Source organism: Leptonychotes weddellii, chromosome 6 (genome assembly GCF_054177405.1).
Source record: "Leptonychotes weddellii isolate Sample4059 chromosome 6, ASM5417740v2, whole genome shotgun sequence".
NCBI classification, from domain to species: Eukaryota; Metazoa; Chordata; class Mammalia; order Carnivora; family Phocidae; genus Leptonychotes; species Leptonychotes weddellii.
In genome coordinates, this window is record NC_138374.1 from 8213783 (window position 1) to 8236225 (window position 22443).

The 22443-nt window shown below is 43.8% G+C and overlaps 1 protein-coding gene across 1 annotated transcript; it reads right to left on the bottom strand.

The window, feature by feature from the left end:
• Positions 1–849: 849 nt before the first annotated feature.
• Positions 850–22173, bottom strand: LOC145722006 (uncharacterized). The gene is made up of 6 exons (XM_081823058.1): positions 22112–22173; positions 13068–13124; positions 12647–12706; positions 5850–5879; positions 2553–2600; positions 850–899 (listed from the first exon to the last, which is right to left on the bottom strand). The coding sequence occupies exons 1-6, from the start codon at positions 22170–22172 to the stop codon at positions 850–852; spliced, it is 306 nt and encodes a 101-aa protein (XP_081679184.1). The 5' UTR covers position 22173.
• Between the last annotated feature and the right edge of the window lie 270 nt (positions 22174–22443).

Here is a 22443-nt window from a genome sequence, read left to right on the forward strand (position 1 = left end):
TCACCACAGGTAAAGGAGCAGAGACATCTCAATCGGCTCAAGGCTAAGGACTTTCCAATGGAAAGAAGCACCCCATGACCTGGATGGAGGTGACGTGGTGGACAGGCCCAATCGACACTGGGCACACCCAGTACGGAGCTCTAAATCTACTGGTGCATGCCAAGACCCTTGCCTTCATTGGCAAATTATTGGCTTCTGTGGCAATTTGAGTTGGTTCTGCCAAAATCCAGGACATGGTGCACCTCGGCATGCAAGGTACAGTACCCCACATGTCCATCCTCTTCTCAGGTCTATACCCCATGGGGCTGGGATCCACAGGAGAAGCCTGGTCACAGCCCTTGAGAGGCCTCCAGGGCTTACACTGAGCACCTGGGTGAGGACCTTTCCTGAACATAAGCCCAGGATCCCAATGGAGTCAGCAGGCCACCCTCTAAGATCACACCCAGGATCTGATATTCAGAGAGTTCTCTCTCTATCCCCTAACTGTACACACACACACACAGGGACTAAGATAAGGAAAGACACCTGTCCCTTCCAAACCCAAACTTTATCTAGAAACTGAGAATGATCCTTTGAGGTTGGAATGAAATATTTATTTATCGGTTATGTTGAAATTGCAGAGGTGGGGATCCAGGTGATGGCTGGATATGTCAACAAATGCAGAGACCAGAGTTAGACATCATGGAAGACAGTGTTTGGAAACTGTTTTTGTCCGGGCCACATGGGATCTTCCTTTTTTCTATCTGCATACAACACCCTCTCACCCCAACCCCTAGAAATCTTCCTGAATAAGTGTGAAATCCATGTATACAGTTCCATCATTACCTACGGAGAAAGAATCAAATAAAATTATTCATTACCTATTGCACTAGTAGCCATCATATTCTCTGTAGTGCTGTCTGCATAGACAGATTGTAGAAGGAGGGGAAAAAAACAGAAAATGTATAGTTAAGTCCTCTCTGAGGAGAATCAAAGACTCAAATTAAATTAGAATCTGCTAAGAATATGTTTTCTGACCTGGATTTTATCTTGCTATGTGACTTTGGAAAAGGGAACAAACCTGTCTAGCTTCAAATTCTTTCATTCTACAAGGCTATTTTGGGGGAAATATCTCTTTATCAACCTACTGACCTTGATTCTGACCATTCCACATGTGACTTATGCAGAGCTCCACGGATAGATGCAAAAATAACTTTTCTAATCCTTATGCTTCCAATTGATTTCTCTTGTTTAATTGTATTGGTTAGTATCTCTAGTATACTGTTAAATGACAGCAGCCTGAAGGCCATTCTTGCCTTTTTACTTTAGTGATAATGTTTCTATGTTTACCCATTAAGTAAGATTGTAGCTTTAAACCTATGATTTTCAAACTGCTTCAAGAAACTGTGGTGCTTGCCCCAGTCCCCAGCAAGAGCCTACTGGGTGCTGGGGCTTTAAGAAAGAAGACCTGAGAGCTCCTCTTAGTCCACTGCCACCAGAGCATTCATTGCATTTCTGAAATCCCTATTGGGTTTCTACATGAGGTCTTTTTTGATCTAGAGGAAATGTGACCCCCACCTCTACCCCACAGTCGAGGTTCTGACAAGAGTAGCTCTAGGTAAGTCCTATCTGCAGTCCTGTGTCATAGTCAGATAGCCAGCCCCTGAGCCCATCGCTTGCACCCTGGATGGACTAGTTGTACCAAAGAACTTGTCAGGTTCTTTGACAGAACTAGCCATATCTATGGCTAAATTATAATAAAGTCAGTCTCAACCTCAGCTCTAGTGACATCTGTGGAAGAGAAAGTGGTAAAGTCAAACCTCACCCCATGGGCTTTAGGGACAGGAAATCATAACATCTGAGGAACGGAAATGCGTGACATATGTACCATTAAGATTCCCAACTGATCCATGCTGACTTCTGGTCAGGGGCCTTCATGGGGAGGTTATCCTTCTCTTGTCCTAGGGTCAAAGTTTCCCATGGGATATAAGTAGTGACTTTCCTTCCCAAAGCTCAGGTTGCCAAAAACTCGAGCTCTATTGACTACCTCCTAGCTCTCTCATTGGAGATGCCCCCAGGGGAGGTACATGGGACCTCTGATGTCCATAAGCTGAAGGACCATGGCTCCTCATATTGAGAAGAAACCAAGGTGGCCTGATATGGGCTCAGGAAAGGGCAAAGGCAGGCAAGTATGCTGCCCCATCAGGTTTGCTCCTGCCTTTCCAGGCCCTGCAGCCAGAGACCCGGCACCCCAGCCTGGCCAGGCATCAGCATGCAGTGGTGAGGACCACAAGGGTAGGCACTGAGCATGAGCAACAGGACCCCCCTGGAGACTGGACACCAAGATCCACCTTGGAACTCCTTGGAAGTACCTGTGCAGGTTGATCCCTCCCCAAACTCAGGGACATGGTCCATGGAAGGTTTACCCATTTAGGCCTGAGGCCTTATTCAGAGGTTCCCTCTTGGGAACTGAGCACCCCTATCTCTTATACCTTTTGCACCTCTTCTGGATCAGAGATGACCTTATGGGTGCAGGTAATGAGCCCATAAGGATCCCACATAAAAAATGTTACCTTCTGCCTCAATTGTTGCCAGGGATGCCTCTGTGGGAGACGAAGAAGCTACAGAGGGGAGAAAAAAAGAGGTCACTCAATGTTGTCCCTCATTTGAGAAGAGCCAGCCTTCTGCTTCCTCAGCTCTGAAACAAGGGCTGGATGCAGAGACCTGGAAACCCTACCTACTGCTAAAAGGTTGTGTTTCTTACTTACAAGACAGAATTCATCTCTCTGTCATTTTGCCAGCCCTTATTCAATACTGAAATGACATCAGAGATGTTCTTTGCTCCTGCCATCAACCTCCCACCCCTCTGCTTCCTCAGCCTCCAACCAAAAAATCACTCCATTGATTAACAGCCCCACCTGATCAACAAGATCACATTTCAAATACCAACTACCTATTTCTGTAGCTCACCCACACCCTCAAATGACAAATACCTACCATTGCTGAGATATTCCTTAGAAGGTGGCCCCAACGAAGAAGAAAGGCAGTTTTCAAAGATGCATCCCCAAATGCTAAAATAAACCCACTCCAAAGTGATTGCTTGGAGAGCCATACTCTCTAGGGGAAGCCATTCTCATGTGATAGTTGGATTATCAGGGTCACATCCCATGCATGGTGGCATGTGCACAAACCAATCCACATAACAAATGCCAGAGGTTACTCTAAAGAAGGACAATTTAGCCAGGAAACCCCCTTTGGGGGACACAATGATTGTTATCCTCAGAGTTTCTTTGTGGATTAAAAGAAGTTTTGGTACTTGAACACCTACCAGCCCTCTCTAAACAAAGGAGAAACTCAGCATTGGGTTTTGCTAAGTTGAGTCAGGGAGAATTTCTCTCTTCCACTGCGGGTGTAAATATCTTTAGCTGGTCATTTAATCCCCAATAAAGAGAACATACCGGTTACTTCTCTGCTTGATTTTTGTCTATATTTAAGTTTTAAGGACCAGAAGTCTCTGATCCTTCTCTCCTGACTGTAAAAGGAGGAGAAAATGCCACATAGGAAGGTATTTTGTCACCCCAGGGCAGGGATCATCAGAACAATACCACTGGGTGATTACATTGGCAAATTCTGGAGGAGGCTGAGATTGAAACCCACCTCCACCACTTCCCAGCTTTAGGATTCCAGGCAAGCTACTTGCCCTCTCTGAGCCTCCATTTATCTGAAAAGGGACCTGCCCTCTAACATCAAATAAGACATGACCTAGAGCAAAGCATGTAAGACGCAAAGCACTATGCCCATGCAAAGTGATGTAGAGGTCAGCAGGAGCCCCTCTCGTCCGAGTGGCACAGGTGAGGTGAGGTCATCTCTACCTGAGCACACAACTCCGGCATCTTCCCTGTGGCCACATTCGTGGTTGTACCACCCGCTGTGGGAGCAGCTCGACAGGTAGGGCTTCCATCCTGAGCAGTATACAAAGCCCAAGAGAATGTTCCCTGAGCCCTGACCAAAGTGGGCCCCTCCTGGTGCCGACACTGCAAGGCCACACCCAAGCTGCCGACAGACAGCAGATATCCATCCCACCATCCCAAACCCAACACAGTCTCTTTCTTCCACTTGAATCAAGCCGTGCTCCACAAGAACTGTGTTGGAAATCTGGTTGTTATATTTGATTCCTCCCCTTCTGTACCTCTTATATCCAACTTATCAACAAGATTGTCTTTCCTTTTATTCTCACCACCATTTTGCTAGGTTAGACTTTCCTTCTCTTGAATCTGGCCTACTCCAGGGGCCTGCCCGTGGATCTCCCTGCCCTGGCCCTTCCCTCTCTAATCCATCTACATTGATAGATTCAACAAGCATTTATGGAGTGGTTACTCTGTGCCCACTCCTATGCTGACAGGATTTATCTGTCTCCCCTAGAATGTCCCAAGTTTTATCTTTACAAAATGTGGATATATTCAACTCACTTCCCTGCTCAAAAGGCCTCAATGTACTCTCCACTGCCATCAGGGTCAAGTCTCAGGTGGCATTCATCCAAGAGTGGGCTTCAACTCACCTTTCAAGCCTCTTGTGAGGGCTGACAAAGCCTGAATGCCACCATAATGAGCAATATGTTCCAGCCTGACATGATCCTGCTAAACCACCTGCACTGATTTTGCAAAGAAAACAGGGAGCAGCTCCCGAGAGATCAAGCCAACATCATGATAGCAGGACCTGAGTCCTAGGTATGGCTTTTCAGTGGTTAGTTTGAGTTTATGAGAAATCTGTGGTCAGGCAGTGACCAGAGAGGTTGGAATAGGATGTAAGATCAGGGGGCAGGTGGTTTCTGTTGTTGTTGTAAGGGAAGGGTTCAAGGAAAGAGTGAGGAAAAGCCAATTGGGCTGTTTCTAGGGTGTTCCCAAGGACCTCCACAGCCCTTCCTGCTGCCCTCTTTGGTCACTCCTGTGAATGCCCCTGCAGAAGAGCTCTCAGTCTCCCTGCCTCAGCCTGCCCTTTGCTGGATGTCAATCACCAGAAAGCTCCACTAGAGCCCCTCCCAGGCCACTTCTGGACTCTCAGAGCATGCTCTGAAAGGGCAGGGATTGGCCTCAACAGAGCCAAGAACTCCATGGCAGGGTCCACTGTCCTAAGTGAGCACATCAAGGACTCTGACATATCAAATTCAGTGCAAAGTGTGTGCATTCACTCAGAGGTTGGGGAGAGATGGATAGATTTAGTAGGAATAGTGGACAGAGGCAAAGGTGCCTGTTCTTGGTTCAAATTTCTGCCCAGACACTTAGCCACCATGTGACCTGGGACATATAACTGTTGACAAGTGACCTAACTATGCCACAGTTTCCCCATCTGCAACTTGGGGGTAATAATATCACTTACCTCAAAATGTTGGAAAGATTTCATGATAATAGCGCATATTATGTACATTAGTTGAGCACTTATTATGCACCAAGCAGTATTTTAAATGATTTTTTTATACATTAACTCATTTGGTATATGAAAATAATTTTGTCCAGGGTACATAACAAGTGCTTGTGGGATGTTAGCTATCTTCAAGATAACTGTCACTAGCGGTAAGAAGAGGCACTGGCTTTTTGTCACCCATCTCTCCTGACACCAAGCTGAAGCTAATCCCATGCAACAAAGGACTGAGAGGCAGAGAGAGGAAGGAAGGAGAATGACAGATGAGACTGGCTGAGTGTGCATCTGATACATGCCTAAGGTCTCAGCATCCCCTGACCCCTTTCTTCCCATCCCTGCTTTCTAAAAGGCAGGCTGTACTCAGCCTCAACAAGCCAACAGCAGCAGAACAACTGGCTGGCCCAGCCAGTAAGCAAAACTCCAGGAAGACAAGTAAATAAAAAAGGTCTTACCATAGTCTGTAGTCGGGGAACTCCCCAGACCTAGGAAGAAACCAAATTCATCTTGGAATGGAGGTTCCACCGTTTGTAAATGATCTACAGTCACAGAAATTGGCTTGAGCATCACCTTACGATCATGCCAGCGGGCACTGTGGCTAACTCTTGGGTCTGTGTGCCTCCAGCATTCTTGCAAAGTGTTCTGGATTTTGCAATAGATTTCAAGTGGATTGGATGTGGGGTGTTGAATAATTTTGGATGTAATAAAGTACATGTTTCTTCACCCTGCCCCATAACGCTTACAGTTTATAGTTACAGGATGTAATCTGTGCTCAGAAGGGCTGGAAAAGAAAAGGCAGTTCTGACTAGCTGTCAAGGATTCCGGATGCCAGTTGAATGGTCCCTCCAGTTTGAAATTTGAGTGGAGTTAGCACTTGGAATAGACACTCAGAGGCCCCCTAAATAAGTATACATTTTGTCATCAGATATCCTGTGCCTTCTGATCCATACCCTGAGAAATTTTTAATCTATTTTGAACAAAACCAACATCTAGAGGACCCTGGGTCTTTATCATTGAGGCCACTCTAAAGCTCTCTAAGCCCCTCCACTTCAAGTTAACCCTTAGGACACCTTCAAGGTCCATCAGACTCAATTTTAGTTCTTGAGTTTCTTTTTTCAGCAGGCTTTACTCTATTTGTGAGGATTGATATTTCATGACTTTTACATGTTTTAAGAGGTCTTCCAAAGAACAAAAGGAATATTTATTTGTGAAAAGAAAATAGAATAAAAGTCATTCTATCTTATAGTCACTATATGGATTCATTGGATCTTTTTTTTTTTTTAAAGATTTTATTTATTTGAGAGCGAGAATGAGAGACAGCATGAGAGGGAGGAGGGTCAGAGGGAGAAGCAGGCTCCCTGCCGAGCAGGGAGCCCGATGTGGGACTCGATCCCGGGACTCCAGGATCATGATCTGAGCCGAAGGCAGTCGCTTAACCAACTGAGTCACCCAGGCACCCTCATTGGATCATTTTACAAATCCAAAATACATTACGGGCTCTCCGTGATCTCATTTTTTCCTATAGCTTGAAACATTTTGCTATTTCATCATTCAAAGAATTGGTTCATCATTACTTGTTAATTATTAACTATCATAAAAAAGAGTTATATAATAAGACAATGAGAGAATGGTGGCATTATCTAGAAGAAAGATGAAGTGGTAAGATACGTCATCATTCTTCAGTGCCCCAAATACTGCATTACCTTTCAAGAAGGTATTTTTTAAAAAGACTGGAGACACTGTCTTTGTAAGATGCTTTTAGCTTTCACTGAATGTAGTTAAAAATTTAGAAGTTTTCATTGTCTATTACCAATGACAAAGAGAAGAAAATTGACATTGAAGATGTTTCACAATAACTAGATGAATCAGAAGAGGAATGTAAAGAGATAGATAGTAGCCCCTAGATGCTAACAATAATGGTGAAATTGCTTGTACAATTGAAATCTTAGACTCTGGGCCTTCAAATGATGATATACTAGATGAATTTCCTCAAATTCAAAAATCAGGGAGTCAGTAATATAATTCTAAGTACAAAAATAAAATATAGTGCTCTCGGGGTGTCTGGGTGGCTTACTTGATTAAGCATCGGACTCTTGATTTCAGCTCAGGTCATCATCTCAGGGTTGTGAGACTGAGCCCCACATCAGGCTCCAAGGTGGGCATGGAGCCCGCTTAAGATTCTCTCTCTCCCTCTCCCTCTGCCCCTCCTCTCTCTCTCTCTTTTTCTCTCCACCCTCTCTAAAAAAATAAATAAAATATAGTGCTCTCACCTGACTTCAGTGGAAAGGATTTCACTGGTGATATTTTGCAGCAAGAATTCAGACCATCTCATTTTGCTAAAAGGACATATGATGGTTCACTTTTATTTTTTCTAATGCTTATATACCAAAATCTACTTGATAAAAGGAGATCTGCTATGTTTAAATTCTTATTAAAAATTCCAATGAGGTTGCTTTCATGATCCCGTTTTTCTTACTTCTTGGTATAAAGAAAGTTAAGGCATTCGATAAACTTCTCAGATTCCTTGTAAATGTGAGTGCTGCCAGGAACAGCAGTCAGAGGTTCAGAGATTGGAATCTCTCGAGCAAAACCAACAGGCCAGTGAGAGGCCTTGATGCCAGAGAACTACACCATTTGTCTCAACACCTTGAATGTGGGGTCCACAATGGACTTCTCCAGCTGCCCTGCTTTATGTTCTTGATGGCCCAGTAAGAAGGCAGGTGAAGCCATGGGCTGCACAGTCCTGAGGATGAAGAAGCAATTTGAAACAGAAATAGGCAGCTAGAGCATTCTTTCAACACAGGCCACAAACCTAGGAAATGTGTGCACCAGAACATCCCCACCTCATTTCTGACATACTATCCCTGCTCCCACACTCAAGAACACGCTGACAGACTTGCCTGAGAGAGTCCTTCATTCAAAACTTGGACATTTAAACACAGTACCAATGACACCACACAATTCCCATTGTCTGGTTCCAGGTATCTTGCTTAGTCACATGGTGGTCGATGTCAGAATCTACATCTAACCCAGAAGCTCTGAGCTCCAAAGTCCCAACAATACTCAGGCATAAAACCCCCAAACAGAACGTTGGAGTTATCTCTGGTTGTGCTGTGTCCACACAGTTTGAACAGACTCTTTTCACAAATTTATTGGGACCAACTTGCTTTCAAATTCCATCAATCAACCACATAGTTGTAGATGATGTCAGCTGTCATTTTGGGAATGATGTCTCAAGACAGTTGAGACATCAGAATGGTTCAACCAAGGAAAAGCCACAAAAAGATCTTGCAAGATATTTCCCCAAAGACCTGGTCACTTTCCAAGGGAGCTGGTCCCCTCCCATTTAGGCTAAAGCCATTGCCCCAAGTCTCCCAGAGTACCTATTGTGTACCTTTGCACATTGTATACATTATTGCTTTAGTGGGGAGAAAATTGAAGAAGAGCTTGAGTATTAAACCAAACAAGGCATCATCAAACTAGCCATATCTACTGGGTAGGCCACTCCAGTTATTCTAGAAGAGAAGCCTAAGGAGATTGTGTGGTGACTCCAATGGCACTCTGGAAAGTGCCCTGGACCTTAAACGAACATTTAATAAAAATGATTACATTTTCATGATTGATGACAATACCATGTTTTACTATTTACATGCACTACCTCAGTTCATCTTTACCCCAACCCAGTCATCCCCACTTATAGACAAGGACACTGAGGCACAGACATTGAACAAGTACATCCAAGGACATGCAGCCTCCTCCTCTACTGTCAGTGTTCTCAGCTATCATCCTGCTCTGCCTTTTGTCATAGTCACTGCCTGCCACCAACCCTTTCCTTGTGGTTCTTGCAAGGAAAGTGGTCCGTGCCAACTGACCTTCCATAAACCCACCAAAATGGGTTTTCAATATGAAGTCACCCAGTAGCTTTGACTGAGATTCAACATTGTTTTTGTGCATACAACACGACTCCAGGATAAGAATGCTTTTGATTATTGTGGTTTTCATCTTTAGGACTTTCATCTTAAATCTGTCACATGCACCCAGATTATTTCATCCTTTCAGGTACCATCTTCTCTGCCATATAGTCTGCATTTGTCTCAGTGGAGTTAAGGATGTTGTGGATGGGAGCCCTATATGAGTCCTCTTCATGGAGTCTCACTGTTGCCAAGCAAATGGCCATCCTAAGGTGTTGGTACAGAGGCATAGGATGCCACAAAGCAGAGATCGTGCTAGATTGTTCATTGTTTAATGTATCAGTTCAAGATATGACCAAATGATGAGCTTCCCAGAGGTTTGTTCACGGACACATCTCTGGATTTGCCTCCACCAACTCCATCTAGATTTAGACAAGAATTTAGAAGGCAAACAAGAACGAGGTCCAGCTGTAGCTCTTCACCCATTTGCCCCAAAAGACAAATGACATTCTACCACCAAGGGCAGGCAACACTTCAAAAACTCCATTAATCAGAAGTCTTTCTTTTTTCCCTAGAGCTTTGAAAAATGTGTCAAGGCCACAGTTTGGAAAATAGGACCTAGAGATAACCTCCCATCAGGGTACTACCCTGGCTAGATAAAGTATTAGCATAGCTAAGCATGGAGGAGGGGAGTATCTGAAGGCTGGGGCAGGGTAGCTAGAGTCAACATGAGTCTCTATCAGTTCCATTCCTGACAGCAGTGCCAGTGAAGAACAGAAAAACACTCTTCCTCTTTGCTCTGTCTGCCTAATTCCCACACCAGCTCTAGACCTCAGTTCACCTATGTCTTTCGTGGGGCTACTCTCTTTCTCATATCTTGGTCACACCTCTCATGCCATGTACCTCCTTTCTCCAGCACTTACCACAGCTGTAATTGTAACTATATATTAGTTGATTACTGTCTATCTTGCCATTAGACCATAAGTCCCTGAAAGCAGGGAACACATTCCCCTGAAACAATACAGAGAGAGCCCACACTGTAGTCTCCTGCACAGAAGGGTCTTGGTAGGGCTGGTTCTTGTCAAATGAGGTAGCAAGGACATTGAGGCCATTTTGCAAGGTGTGCAAAAGTTCAGTGTTAGCAATGTACTCATGGAAAAGTCTTTATATCTACAAGTCAGACTTATGATGTAGCCATGAACCATTTGGGAAAATGCTACAAACCTAAATTCACTTGACATTAAGCAAAATATAGACGTTAAGAAAAAATAAGTAAAAAGAGCACTTAAAAAATATATACATATCTCTGTCACTTTCTTTGGAAATTCTTAGCAAAGTTGTGATTCCATAATTACATTATAAACACAAAAAACTTGATTCAGGACTGGGCCATGCAGCATGGTTGCTCAAAGTGAGGTCCATATTTTCAGTTATATAAAAATTCAGATTCCTGGGCCTCAACCCAGACCCTCCAAATCAGGGTCTCTGAAGGAGAGGAAGATAAATCCCAAGGACCTGCATTCAAAAAAATACCCTCATTGATTCTGATGTACATGGAAGTTTGAGGCAAAGGCAAAATACAATTGAAGAAGAACATAACAAGGTAACTACAAGGTCCATTTATTCTATAATTGAAAGAAGTTTCTACTGCCTTTGTATTTATATAAAGGACACAAATCATGTTTTTGTGCAGACTTCATACCATTCACTAAAGGCAGTGTTTATGCTTAAGATATAAATAACTGCATAGGATAATAAATAGATTTTAAATCAAATTCAGGATATTGTTTTTAAAGTATTCACCAGTTGTTGTGACAGGATCTGATTGGGAAGCTATAAAAGAATAAAAGAAAAATCAGACACGTGTGTGTTTCATCCACAGGGATCCTCACCAAGAAATCCACCTTTGAACCATTGCTTTTTTTCTGGTTGACATTAAAGTAGAGGTACAACAATAGCATGTGGATCAACATCAACAGATCTGTAATCTGTCTTTGAAACTTAATTCAAATTGATAAAGATTTCTTGAGTCTCTGGTATGTGGAAAACAAAATGCTAAACTAGTCCCAAGAAACATGGTGATTAAAAAAGTGGCTTATTATATCTTAAGAATAAATTCAATGAAATACTCTTTAATTACTGGTGCATTTGTTTCTGTGTATTTACTGCTGCATATATGCCTTTATTTCATTACAATAGAAATTGACATTTCAGCACTGTAGAAAAGCAAATTAGGCTTGTACCTAATTTGGTACAAATGGGGACCCATTACTTTTCTTATTTCTTTGAGAAAATTTAGCCTAGCCAGTTTGTAGGAATGGGCATGAGGAGTTGAATGGGCATGAGGAGTTGAGATTGAGAGCTTTGACTTCCCAGTTCTCAACTAACTGAAATCACTAAAAGCATGGATTGGCAACAATTTGGTACAAAAAACAGTCAAGTGACTTTGTGTTGACAAAGGCAATAGGAGATGAAAATGCCTTTCCTTTCCCATAAAATGACAGATGTGGTCATTTACTGAGACTTACTGACCCTGGGTCAGTAAGGGCTATTGGGAAAATTAAATGAGAAATGTAGATCAAATGTGTATCAGACTGACTGGTGCGTTTTCAACATAACAACAGGTGTTAGCTATCGCAGCAATAAGAATCATGGTGATGACCATGATCATACAATTTCCAATACTCACTGTCTTAAGTGCTTCACCCACATTGTCCCCTTTGGTCCTCATGGCAACCCATAACGGTAGGGTTCCCTCCTCTTACAGAGAAGTAAACTGAAGCACTTAGAGGTAAAATAAGTTGGCCAAGGTACTACTATAATTTCCATTTTCCTGATGGAGAAATCAGTTTGTAGAACAGGGGACATGGCTATTATTACTCTGCCCTGAGCCATGTAATACGCATTATCTCCTGGAGCCAACCCCCGCCCCCCCCAGCAGATGACGCTGGTGTCTTCCCCATGGCCATAGGTAGGATTCATTTCCTGAGCAGCGCACGTCATCCAGGACAATCTGTCCTGAGCCCTTACCAAACTGTGACTTCCTCAGATCCTATTCAAGAGCTTTCCATGTATCATCCTAGTTAATCCTCAAAATAACCCGTGGGAAAACCAAGGCTCAGGAAGGTGACCCAAGACCAACCGACTGATAAGTGATAAAGGGCAGGACTTTGTACTCAGGCAGTTGCGCTAAACCATTTCACAGTTCTGCGTTTCAGTATATACCTATTTAACATTTGAACAATGTGGCCCAAATCATAAGGTTTGCACTCTTGCACAAGCAAACACATTCATGCACACACAGGACTATAATAAGATCAAGAAATGGCAGAAGAAGTTACCGCTTAAAGCATCGACGGCCGTAGAGGTTTCCACTGTTTTCCCAACATGTGATAAAAATCCTAGAAAAGAAGAGGAATAGTAACTGATTATATCCAGAGAGCCTTAGTTAGATGATCCTGTCCCCACCTGCCTCTGCTTCCCTGCTGAGTGGCTGCAGCCCCCGGGGGGATACCCTGGGGGACAGAGATCTTAGGAAAGAGGTGTGGCTGGGCACAGGCTGACATGGAGACTCAGGGCCTGTCTTCTGGTCAGTGTGGAAACTTGCGAGGAAGGGGCTGAGTGCCCAGGTGGACCCCATCAGAAGAGGTCCTTCCTTGTCCTACATCTAAAACCCAGTAAGATTCTCTGCAGCAGTCCCTCCTGAGTCCTTGCGGGTGGGGATGGGTCCCACAACCATCCAGTCCCAGAGTTTAGAGTTACCAGTTGGTGTATGTGTCTCCTCAAAAGTGGTTCCTTTGGTGGCTGACACTGACCTTGCTGAGAAAGACAAAGAAAAAGGGCCAAATGAGAGCTCTTCTGAAAACAAACATTAGATCTGACCTCCTTGCTAATTCAAACAGGGGAGGGGGCTGCATCAGACTTTACTTTGGAGGTTTAGCTGGGCCTCATTCATTAAATATTTCACTCAGCAAGTATGGACTAATCTCTGACTGCCCGGGGGCACTGCACTGAGAGTCAGGGAGGAGGGAGGAATCCATCAGAGAGGGCAAAGCTCAGTCCTCTGGAGCTCAGAGGCGACTCAGCAGCCAGACTTGGTAGCCAGTAATCCGGTCTTTCCCTGGGAGGAACACGGAGGGCAGGGGAGTGGGAATCTCAAAAGGAGAGCAATTCTTGGCTTTGGAAGAAAAGCAGGAGGATTCCAGACAGGGGCAGATATTTCCTCTAGACTTGAAAGAAGGCATAAACATATGTCAAAGAAAAAATGGAGCAAAAGGATTGCCAAATAAAATACAGGATGCCCAGCTAAATTGGGATTTCAAATAAACAAAGATATTTCTTAATATAAGTATATCCCAAATATTGTATGGGACATATTATACAAAAAAATTATCTTTTTATTTGAATTTCAGATAAACAATGAATACTTCTTTAGTATAAGTATGTCCCAAATATATTTGCATGGACACACTTACACACACACACACACACACATAAAAAACAAAACATGTTTTTACAAATCAAGTTGAACTGGGTGCGTTGTATTTTTATTTGCTGTACCTGAATATTCGAGTGGAAAGGCATCCAGTAGGTGGCAGTAAACAAGAAATTCTCTTCACTGATCTTTATTTAACCCCCTCGCCAGGTCAAATGATACCCTCCATCCTCCCTGTAAACCTACTGATCACTAGCACTGATAGGCTGTTTTCTAGCTTACCTGGCAACTTCCATTCCAACCAACTTCTTTGTTTGATCAACTAGAGGCAGGTATGAGCCCCGAACTTGCTTATGACAGTTGTCCTTGGCATTAGATTCAGTTAAATATTAAATAAATCAAAGAAATGTGGGTAAAAAAAGAAAGATGGTTTTCTATAAAATAAGGCTGAATGCTTTGGAAATAAAATCAAGTTGCTAAAAAAGAAACCAGGCAGGTGGGACAGTGAAGAGTGCCAGAAAGATGTACAACAACAGAACTTTGGGGCTCACACCACTTTGCAAGTATCTTTCATTTCATGCTCCCCTTTGGAGAAACAAAAACTAGAAATTACAGATATGCCAAATGGTTATGGTTTATGTAAGAAAGACATTGCGGAACCACAGAAGATCCCTCCCGGGAGAAAAGCCTATAGCAACAAATTGGTGAATCCAAGTGTATTGATGTGTCTTCAGTTAACAGGGAACACTTAAAATGTGTATGTATGTTCATGGTTCCCCATTTTAAGCAACATTTTTGAGTAACCAACAAACTATCTGTCCCAGTCACTTTAGAAAAATTTATTTTAGGGGCACCTGGGTGGCTCAGTCAGTTAAGCATCTGACTCTTGATTTCAGCTCAGGTCGTGATCTCAGGGTCCTGGGATCGAGCCCCACATCCTACTCCGCACTGGGCGTGGAGTCTGCTTGGGATTCTCTCTCTCTCTCTGCCCCTCCCCCCCCACACACTCTCTCTCTCTCTCTCTCTCAAAAAAAACAAAAAACAAAGTTATTTTAAAACAATGGTTCTCGGGGAGGGGGGCATGAATCAACAGCATCAGTTAGCACCCAGAACATGTTAAAACTGCAGATTCTTAGGGTTCCCCCAGACTTATGAATCAGGAGCTCTGGAGTGTTGTAAAAGCATTCCGGGTGATTCTGATTCTGATTGAAAATCATTGAGTTGCAGCATATGTAAAGGAAATGTAACAGTGATTTCAAGAGAGAGGTAAGATACACTTCCTTCAACACCCGAGCCCCTATGGGATGCTGGACATCTCAGCCAGGGGGAGTTCTGACACTGCACGATGCCTCCACCATCCTTCGTCCCTTCGAAAGTTGGCTCTAGCAGGTGACACGACCAGGTAACCAGCTGGGGGAGGGCAGGGAACTAAGGGCTTCAGTTGGGGGGTGTCCAGGGGTCTAGCGGAGATCCTAGGTGGTTCCCTGGTTCTACTCCGGGAACTACAGGCAGATGTGAGCCAGGCAGGGGGGAAGACGGGGCTTACAATGGGCTCTGAGGAAGTAAGGACACTATGAATAAAGTGCTCCTTTAAAACGGTCTTATAAGAATAAAAGTACAGGGGCGCCTGGCTGGCTCAGTTGGTACAGCATCCGACTCTTGATCGCAGGGTTGTGAGTTCAAGCCCCACGTTGGGCGTGTAGCCGACTTTAAAAAAATAAAAAGAATAAAAAACAAACACCATGCAAAGCTCCGTGGCCATCTCCTGCAGAGGAACAGAGAGATGAACCAGGTTTCTGAATGGAAGGACTGAATACAGAAATGTCAGTCATTATAAACCAATTCACAGGTTCACTATAATTCCCGTCTGAAGGTTTTTCTTTGATTGAGTGGTTCTTTAAAAAAGGGGTTCTGAAGTTCTTTAGGAAAAATTAACAGGCTAAAAATAAGTTCTTGAAAAGGAATAGATTCTGAAAGGGCAAATTGGGGTTGGTGGGAGCAGGACTTGTACACCCAGGAACTTGGGAGATGGGGCCACGGGTTCAAATTCTAGCTCTGCTGTTCATTCGTCCTCTAAACCCGAGCAAGTCATTAACCTCACTTGGCCTCCGTCTCCTTATCTGTAAAAGGGTGATTACAGGAACTGCTTCATAAGGTTATTGTGAAGACAAAACCAGGAAAAAATACATCAAGTGTTTAAGACAGTGTCTTCTCATGGCATTCAAAAAAATTATCATTAGCTCCAAAATATTCAAAATAAAGCAATATGAATTAAAATATAGAGAAAAGGGGCACCTGGGTGGTTCATGTCAAGCATCCGAGTCTTGACTTGATCTCAAGGTCGTGAGATGAGGCATGCATTGGGCTCCTTGCTGGGCATGGAGACTGCTTAAGATTCTCTCTCTCCCTCTCCCTGTGCCCCTTCCTGCCCCAACTTGCATCTCTCTCTCTCTAAAATATATATATAGAGAGAGAAAAAAATTATTTTAGAAATTGACTTCACACCAAATAATTTTCAGAACTAAAGAACTAGATATTTAAACACACAAAAATAAGAAACTAGTTAAATGTTTATCTGATTTCTGTAAGAAATTTCTAAATTTAAAATCAGTAGGAAATTACAAAGGAAAACAGCAATAAATTTAATTACATAAAAAATATAAAGTATTTGTTCAGGAAAAAAAATCAAAATCCAAAATTAAAGGCAAATAACAAACTGGGAAAATATCTGTCATTAATATGGTGGACAAAGTACTCATGACCAAATTATATAGAGAGTTTATATAAATCAATGAGGAAGACACGAACCTTCAAAAAATATTGGACAATATTTTTTAATATAAAGACAATTCAAAGAAAGAGAATATAAATGGCTTAAAAATGCTCACCTTGGCTGTAAGCGAATAAATGCAAACTTAAATACCTGTATACTATTTTTCACACAGCAATTCAGCCAAGATTTTTGAGCCATAATATTCAGATCTGGTCAAAGTGTAGAAAATTGCCACTTTTGTTTTTTACTGATAGGGGAAAGAATTGGTACACTTCTGGAAAAATTATTTATCAGTATGTTTTAGAAGCCTTAAAAGTAATCAACTGTTTGACTCAGTAATTCCACTTCTAAGAATATAGCCAAAGGAGGAGAGCCTGGGTCGCTCAGTTGGTTAAGTGTCTGCCTTCGATTCAGGACAGGATCCCCGGGGTTCTGGGATTGAGCCCTGCCTCAGGCTCCCCGCTCAGCCTGCTTCTCCCTCTCCCTCTGCCTCTCCCCATCCCCCTACCCCCACCGCTCATGCTCTCTCTCTCAAATAAATAAATAAATAAAATCTTTAAAAAAAAAAAGAATATAGCCAAAGGAAATAATCATAATTTCTACAATGTAGACAAAGATGTATGGGCATTCACAGTACTACCCATTACACAAAGAACTTGAAAGGGGTGCAGGAAAAAGCGAGAGGTTGGTAAAAGGGTACAAACTTTCTGCTATGAGTAAGTTCTGAAAATCTAATGTAAAACATGGCGATAGTTGATCACACTGTATTCAACAACTGAAATTTGCTAAGGGAGTAGAACTTAAATGTTCTCACCAAAAAAAAAGAAAATAAAATGGAGAGAGATAAATATGTGGGGTAATGCATGTGTTAACTCGATGGGTAACCTCTTTACAATGGATACTTCTATCTAATCACCACAGGTACACTTCAAATATTCTATAATTTTATTGATAATTATACCTCATTAAGCTGAAATTTTAGATTTTATTTATTCATTTGAGAGAGAGAGAAAGAGAACACAAGCAGGGGGAGAGGCAGAAGGGGAGGAAGAAGCAGGCTCCCCGCCGAGCTGGAAGCCTGACACAGGGCTCGATCCCAGGACCTGGAGATCACGACCTGAGCCGAAGGCAGATGCCCAGCCGACTGAGTCACCCAGGCGCCCCTAAAGCTGAAATTTTTAAAAAAGAAGAAAATCTAAAATAACCTCAATGTCCAAAACCTGTGAGGGGCATGTTAAAATGTTCAGAATATAAAGATAAATTATAGAAAAACTGTATGTTAAATTATATCACTTACATGTAACTTGAAAGAAATACATATTTTAACATTAACCATCTTGGGTGGTAGATTTGGGGTGTTTTTACTTCTCTCATTTTTCTCTAGTTCCTACATTTTCTGCACTAACCGTGCATTAGGAGCTGTGATTTGAAGCTGAAGGTGGAGATGGGGTGGCAAGTTATGTGGGAGGCAGTTTTTTAGGTGCAGAAGGAATTGGAAAGACAAAGGAAGATAATGAAGCTAATGGTAGAGAGATGCAGGGAAGGAAGAAGGGCAAAGGTAAGAAGGAGGAGAGGAAGTGCTAATATTTTTGAGCAAGTTCCACATTCCTGGCATTGAGCTAAGTGCTGGACACATAGTACCCATTTCACTTTCACAGAATCCATTATGGTAGAAGTGTTACGCACACTTATTTTATAGCTAAAAATCCAAGACTTAGAAGGTAAAACAACTTGTCAAAATTCACACAGCTACCAAGTAGGGAAACTCATGTCTGAAGTCAAGCGCCCAGAGCCCAGAGCAAGCATGCCACACAACTCCACTGGGTGCCTCCCCCAATTCAAATTAAAATGATGGGATTCCATTGCAATTTGTAAAAAAAGCAAAACATTTTGAAGTAATAATACACAGTAATGTGGGTAATAATATTCCTGACATAGCATGTAGCTCCCTATAAACTAGATATAAGGAAACAGAAATCCTGCTCGGGACCTGGCATGGGAGCATGTTTGGAGATGGCTTATGGGCACACGCTGTCTCGAGCCTAGCTGACCCCGCACTGGGGCATCCAGGCTGTCCCCTTATGTTCAGCATGAGCCAGGCACTCTGTAGGCTCTTAGCAATGCAAGGTGTTGTGCTGGGTACTAAATGAGCAAGACATGGTCCTTGCCCTCCATGTACTCCCAGCATAGCAGGATCCCTAGAAAAATCCACAGATAATTTGGTGCAGGAGTTAAGATGCCATGGGAGAATAAGAGTGATAACCATAAGATGACACAGTCCATGTGTGTAGTGTACGTATCTATATATGTGTCTGTGTTTTTGTGTGTGTTGGAGAGTGTGTGTGTGTGTGTGTGTGTGTGTGTGTGTGTGTTGAGAGTATATGTCAGGGAGGGAGAGATTCCTGGATGGGACGGCGTCCGTGTATTTAAAAATAGCAGCTAGATTTAGCCAGGTGAAGGCAAGGGAGAAGGGGAAGAAGACTGTTCCAGGTAAATGGAACAGCATGAGTGAAGTCAACATGGCAAAGAGGCAGCATTACTGGAGTGTGGGAGATAGGAAGTACAAGCTGCTTTGTATGAGACGGTGAGCTGCAAGGTATCCTGCAGAACAAATAAAATCACGGGGTAGAAAATAGCGTGGACCGTGTGGGGAATAGCAACATAGATGGGTGATGCCCAGCAAGGGGTGGAGAATGTGGGGCTGGAGAAGACAACTGAGCGGGACTGCAGGGTCCTGGATGCCAGGCCACCCCACCTGGACTCAGGCCGACACACCGCCATGGACTTTCTCCTCATTCCAGAACATTCAGCAGACTGAGCTCAGGCTGAGTCACATGATGCCCACTGGTGAGTTTGCACCATAAATGTGTGCCGAAGGAAAGAGAACTGCTCAGGAGGGTAATCCTCGTGGCCTGTTATTTAAGTGATTCAGAAGTGCCCCCCCCAAATGTCACCCACATGAAACACATCCTCACAACGTCTGAACGTCCCTTCATTCAATTTTCTCCTTATTTAAGGCATTAGTCATTGCCAAAACCCCTGCTAAGCTGTGGAAAGGGTACGTACAAGGTGGAACAATCTGTTAGGAATTCATTTGTAAGCAATTATTGCTTCCTCATTTTGCAGAACACTGGCCTTCAAGAAATGGGACCCAAGGAAGTGGTCTTAAAATTTTCTTGGGATAACTTCGCAGTGGGAGACAAGCTGCAGAGCTAATACAGAGAGGGAGACCCCATGCACGCTGCCCCCATCCCCCCGAGGTTATCTAGCGTTACCGTGGTGCTTTCATCATGGCAGCGAGACCAACACTGCACATTCCCCACTCACTGAACTCCAGCCTCTCCGTGCATTTGATCAGCTTTTCCCCTCTTCTGTTCCACCAGCCAATCCAAGACACCACCTTGCACTTAGGAAGTGAGGTTTGGATACAACGTTAAGACCTGGAGCAGTAACGGTGAGGGGCTCCCAGGCGCCCTCTCTCTGACCCTGCTTGCTGACCTCATGTCCACACCACCCAGGGAGGTTGGAATACAGTCCCAGGTTGCAGATGAGTAAACGGAGGCTTGCAGAGGCCCCAGAGCTGGTAAGTGGCAGCACCAAAGACGTGGCTAGGAGAGGCAGGGGGTTCACGGCCCCTCTAGCCCCGCACAAACCTGGGGGCACTGAGTTTTTTCTCAAGAGCTTGTGCAAGGACCAGAGCTGAGGCCACTTGCCATGGCCCTTCTGGCACCCAGCTCCACCACGGGGCTCCAGCGCTGAGCCAAATGCCGAGGGTCATCTCCTCGGCTCTCTGCGAGGAGCAGCAAGGGTCCTTGGGCCAAAACTGCTGCCTGAGTGGGGGGGGACCCCCTCTAGGTTCGAATCCTGGCCCAGCTGCTCACCTGCTGTTGACCTGGGACAAACCACGTACCCTTCCTGAGGCTGTTGCCTCATCTCCCATGTGGGAATGGTGACACCTAACTCTGGGGTGGTTAGCAGATTTATGAGACTGACGCGCTACCTACTGCGCTAACGAGGCACCTGGTTAGCAGATTTAGACAAGAGAACATGGGCACACTGTCCAGCAGAGCACTCTGTACAGAGGAAGCACTTTGCAGAGGTCAATTCCCACGAGCACTCTGTACAGAGGAAGCACTTTGCAGAGGTCAATTCCCACCTCTAAACTGCAAGCATAGGCACGCATGCGTGTGTGTGTGTGTGCGCGCGCGCGCGCGCACGTGCCCAGAAAGTCATGGAAAAACCACGAGTTCCCTCAATCCAAGCACACTGCTGCCTTAAGCCCCTCTGTAAATAAGAACAGGGCAACTCACATCCTGTCCCTCAGGGGCTGACTTAAATCCCACGTCACCTCTCAGAGCCAGGGCAAGTCCAGCGATTCATGTTCTAGAGATGAAAGCTAGCGTTAACAACACTGCCCCCATTTTCAAGACACGATTTCCAGCCCCCAGACTGATGTCCTCCCGACAAGAAAAGAAGGTGGGCATCCTCTGTCCGTTGGCCCACCTGCGTCACCAGGCCGGCCGCCCACATCACACAGTGTAGCCCTGCTCTCCATTGCCAGCACAGCGAGGGCTTCCTTATGGGGTGCTGCTTTCATGAAGGCAGTTTCCCAAATGAACCTGCATCTCTGGAGTTTCCCCTACAAAGCCTTTGGGGTAGGAGTGAGAGTTCTGGAAGTTCTCTAGAAATTAGGGTACTTTTGCCCTGTCTTCTGAAATTCATGAATGTAGCAAAAGGTGACACCAAAGAAAGCAGGAGGGAGGTAAAAGAGAAGGGAGGAAGAAAAGGATGAAGGGAGGGAGGGAGAGAAAGAAGGAGAAGAGGGAAGGAACGAAGAGAGAACAGAAGGGAGGAACCAAGGCAGAGACAGATAGCTCCTAGGCAGACTGGCTAACCAGCCAGCTCACGTAGTATCCCTATACATCGACGCTGAGATTCCACGGCCACACTGACTTGCCAATGGCTCTTTTGTATACATTTGATCGCTTCACACTCTAAGAACACCAAGGAACTCCCGTGAGTTATCGAGCTTCAAATCATTTATCTAAGGCAGAGTGACAGGCACAAACTTGGAGTCTTAATGATCTTGTCTGTGCTCAGCTCCTTGACCTGAGTTTGCTTGGTAAATATTATCAAGCCAGATACACCTGCAGAAAGAAGTCACTTAATGAGCGTTTTCAGGGGCGATCTTACTGCCCATTTTGAGAGTACACAAACCATGTCCTTAACCAATGATGTCAAAGTTTTAGAGCCTCTTAATAGTACACATGCACTTTTCCTTAACTTCAGGAATTTTTCTAAGGCCAATCAATCATTTCCTTAGTTGAGCTACTCACTGAAAACATTGACATAATGATTGACTTTTTCTAACTACAAACATTGTATTTCTCAGCCAGAAACAAAACAAACAAACAAACAAACAAAAAGCCATTCTTTCTCAATACTTGCAATGACAGTTATGAGCAAAGAATTTCCTCCTCCTCGATACAAAACTCCCCTTGAGATGGGAAGTCTAGCACCAGGGAATAAGTAGATATAATTTGCCATGACTAGGATTTGCAAGAGTGAAATTAATGAATATAATAATTAGATATATACCTGCAGATAGAACTGGATCCAGTAAAAGACATATTTTAAGGATGACTATGGAGATCCCCATTTTGCTGGGTCCTTCTCAATTAGAATAAAAATACCTTGACATTTATAGGTTCCCAGCTGAAAGGAGGTGTGTCCTCCGGGGTGGTATATTTCTATTGCTGCCATAAATCAGTGTAAAGGAAGTGAGGACTTTAGCTAACAGTCGATGGCTAATCAGTGGGAACAACTTAGGTGTGTTAGACTGATTGCTGCATGAATGATCTGGCAATTCTCCAGCGGCAAACACACGGACAGTGATACAGTTCCTCACTTCCTTTTAGGTGAAACTCAAA

Bases quoted from the DNA above. Each gene is read 5' to 3' on its own strand.
- LOC145722006 (XM_081823058.1), bottom strand. From the start codon at position 22,172: ATGGGGATCTCCATAGTCATCCTTAAAATATGTCTTTTACTGGATCCA. The intron at 5,880-12,646 runs GTAACTTCTTCT...GTTTCTTCCTAG, and splicing joins GGCCGTCGATGCTTTAAGCG to GTCTGGGGAGTTCCCCGACT. The intron at 900-2,552 runs GTAACATTTTTT...CTGTCTATGCAG, and splicing joins GGCAACAATTGAGGCAGAAG to ACAGCACTACAGAGAATATG.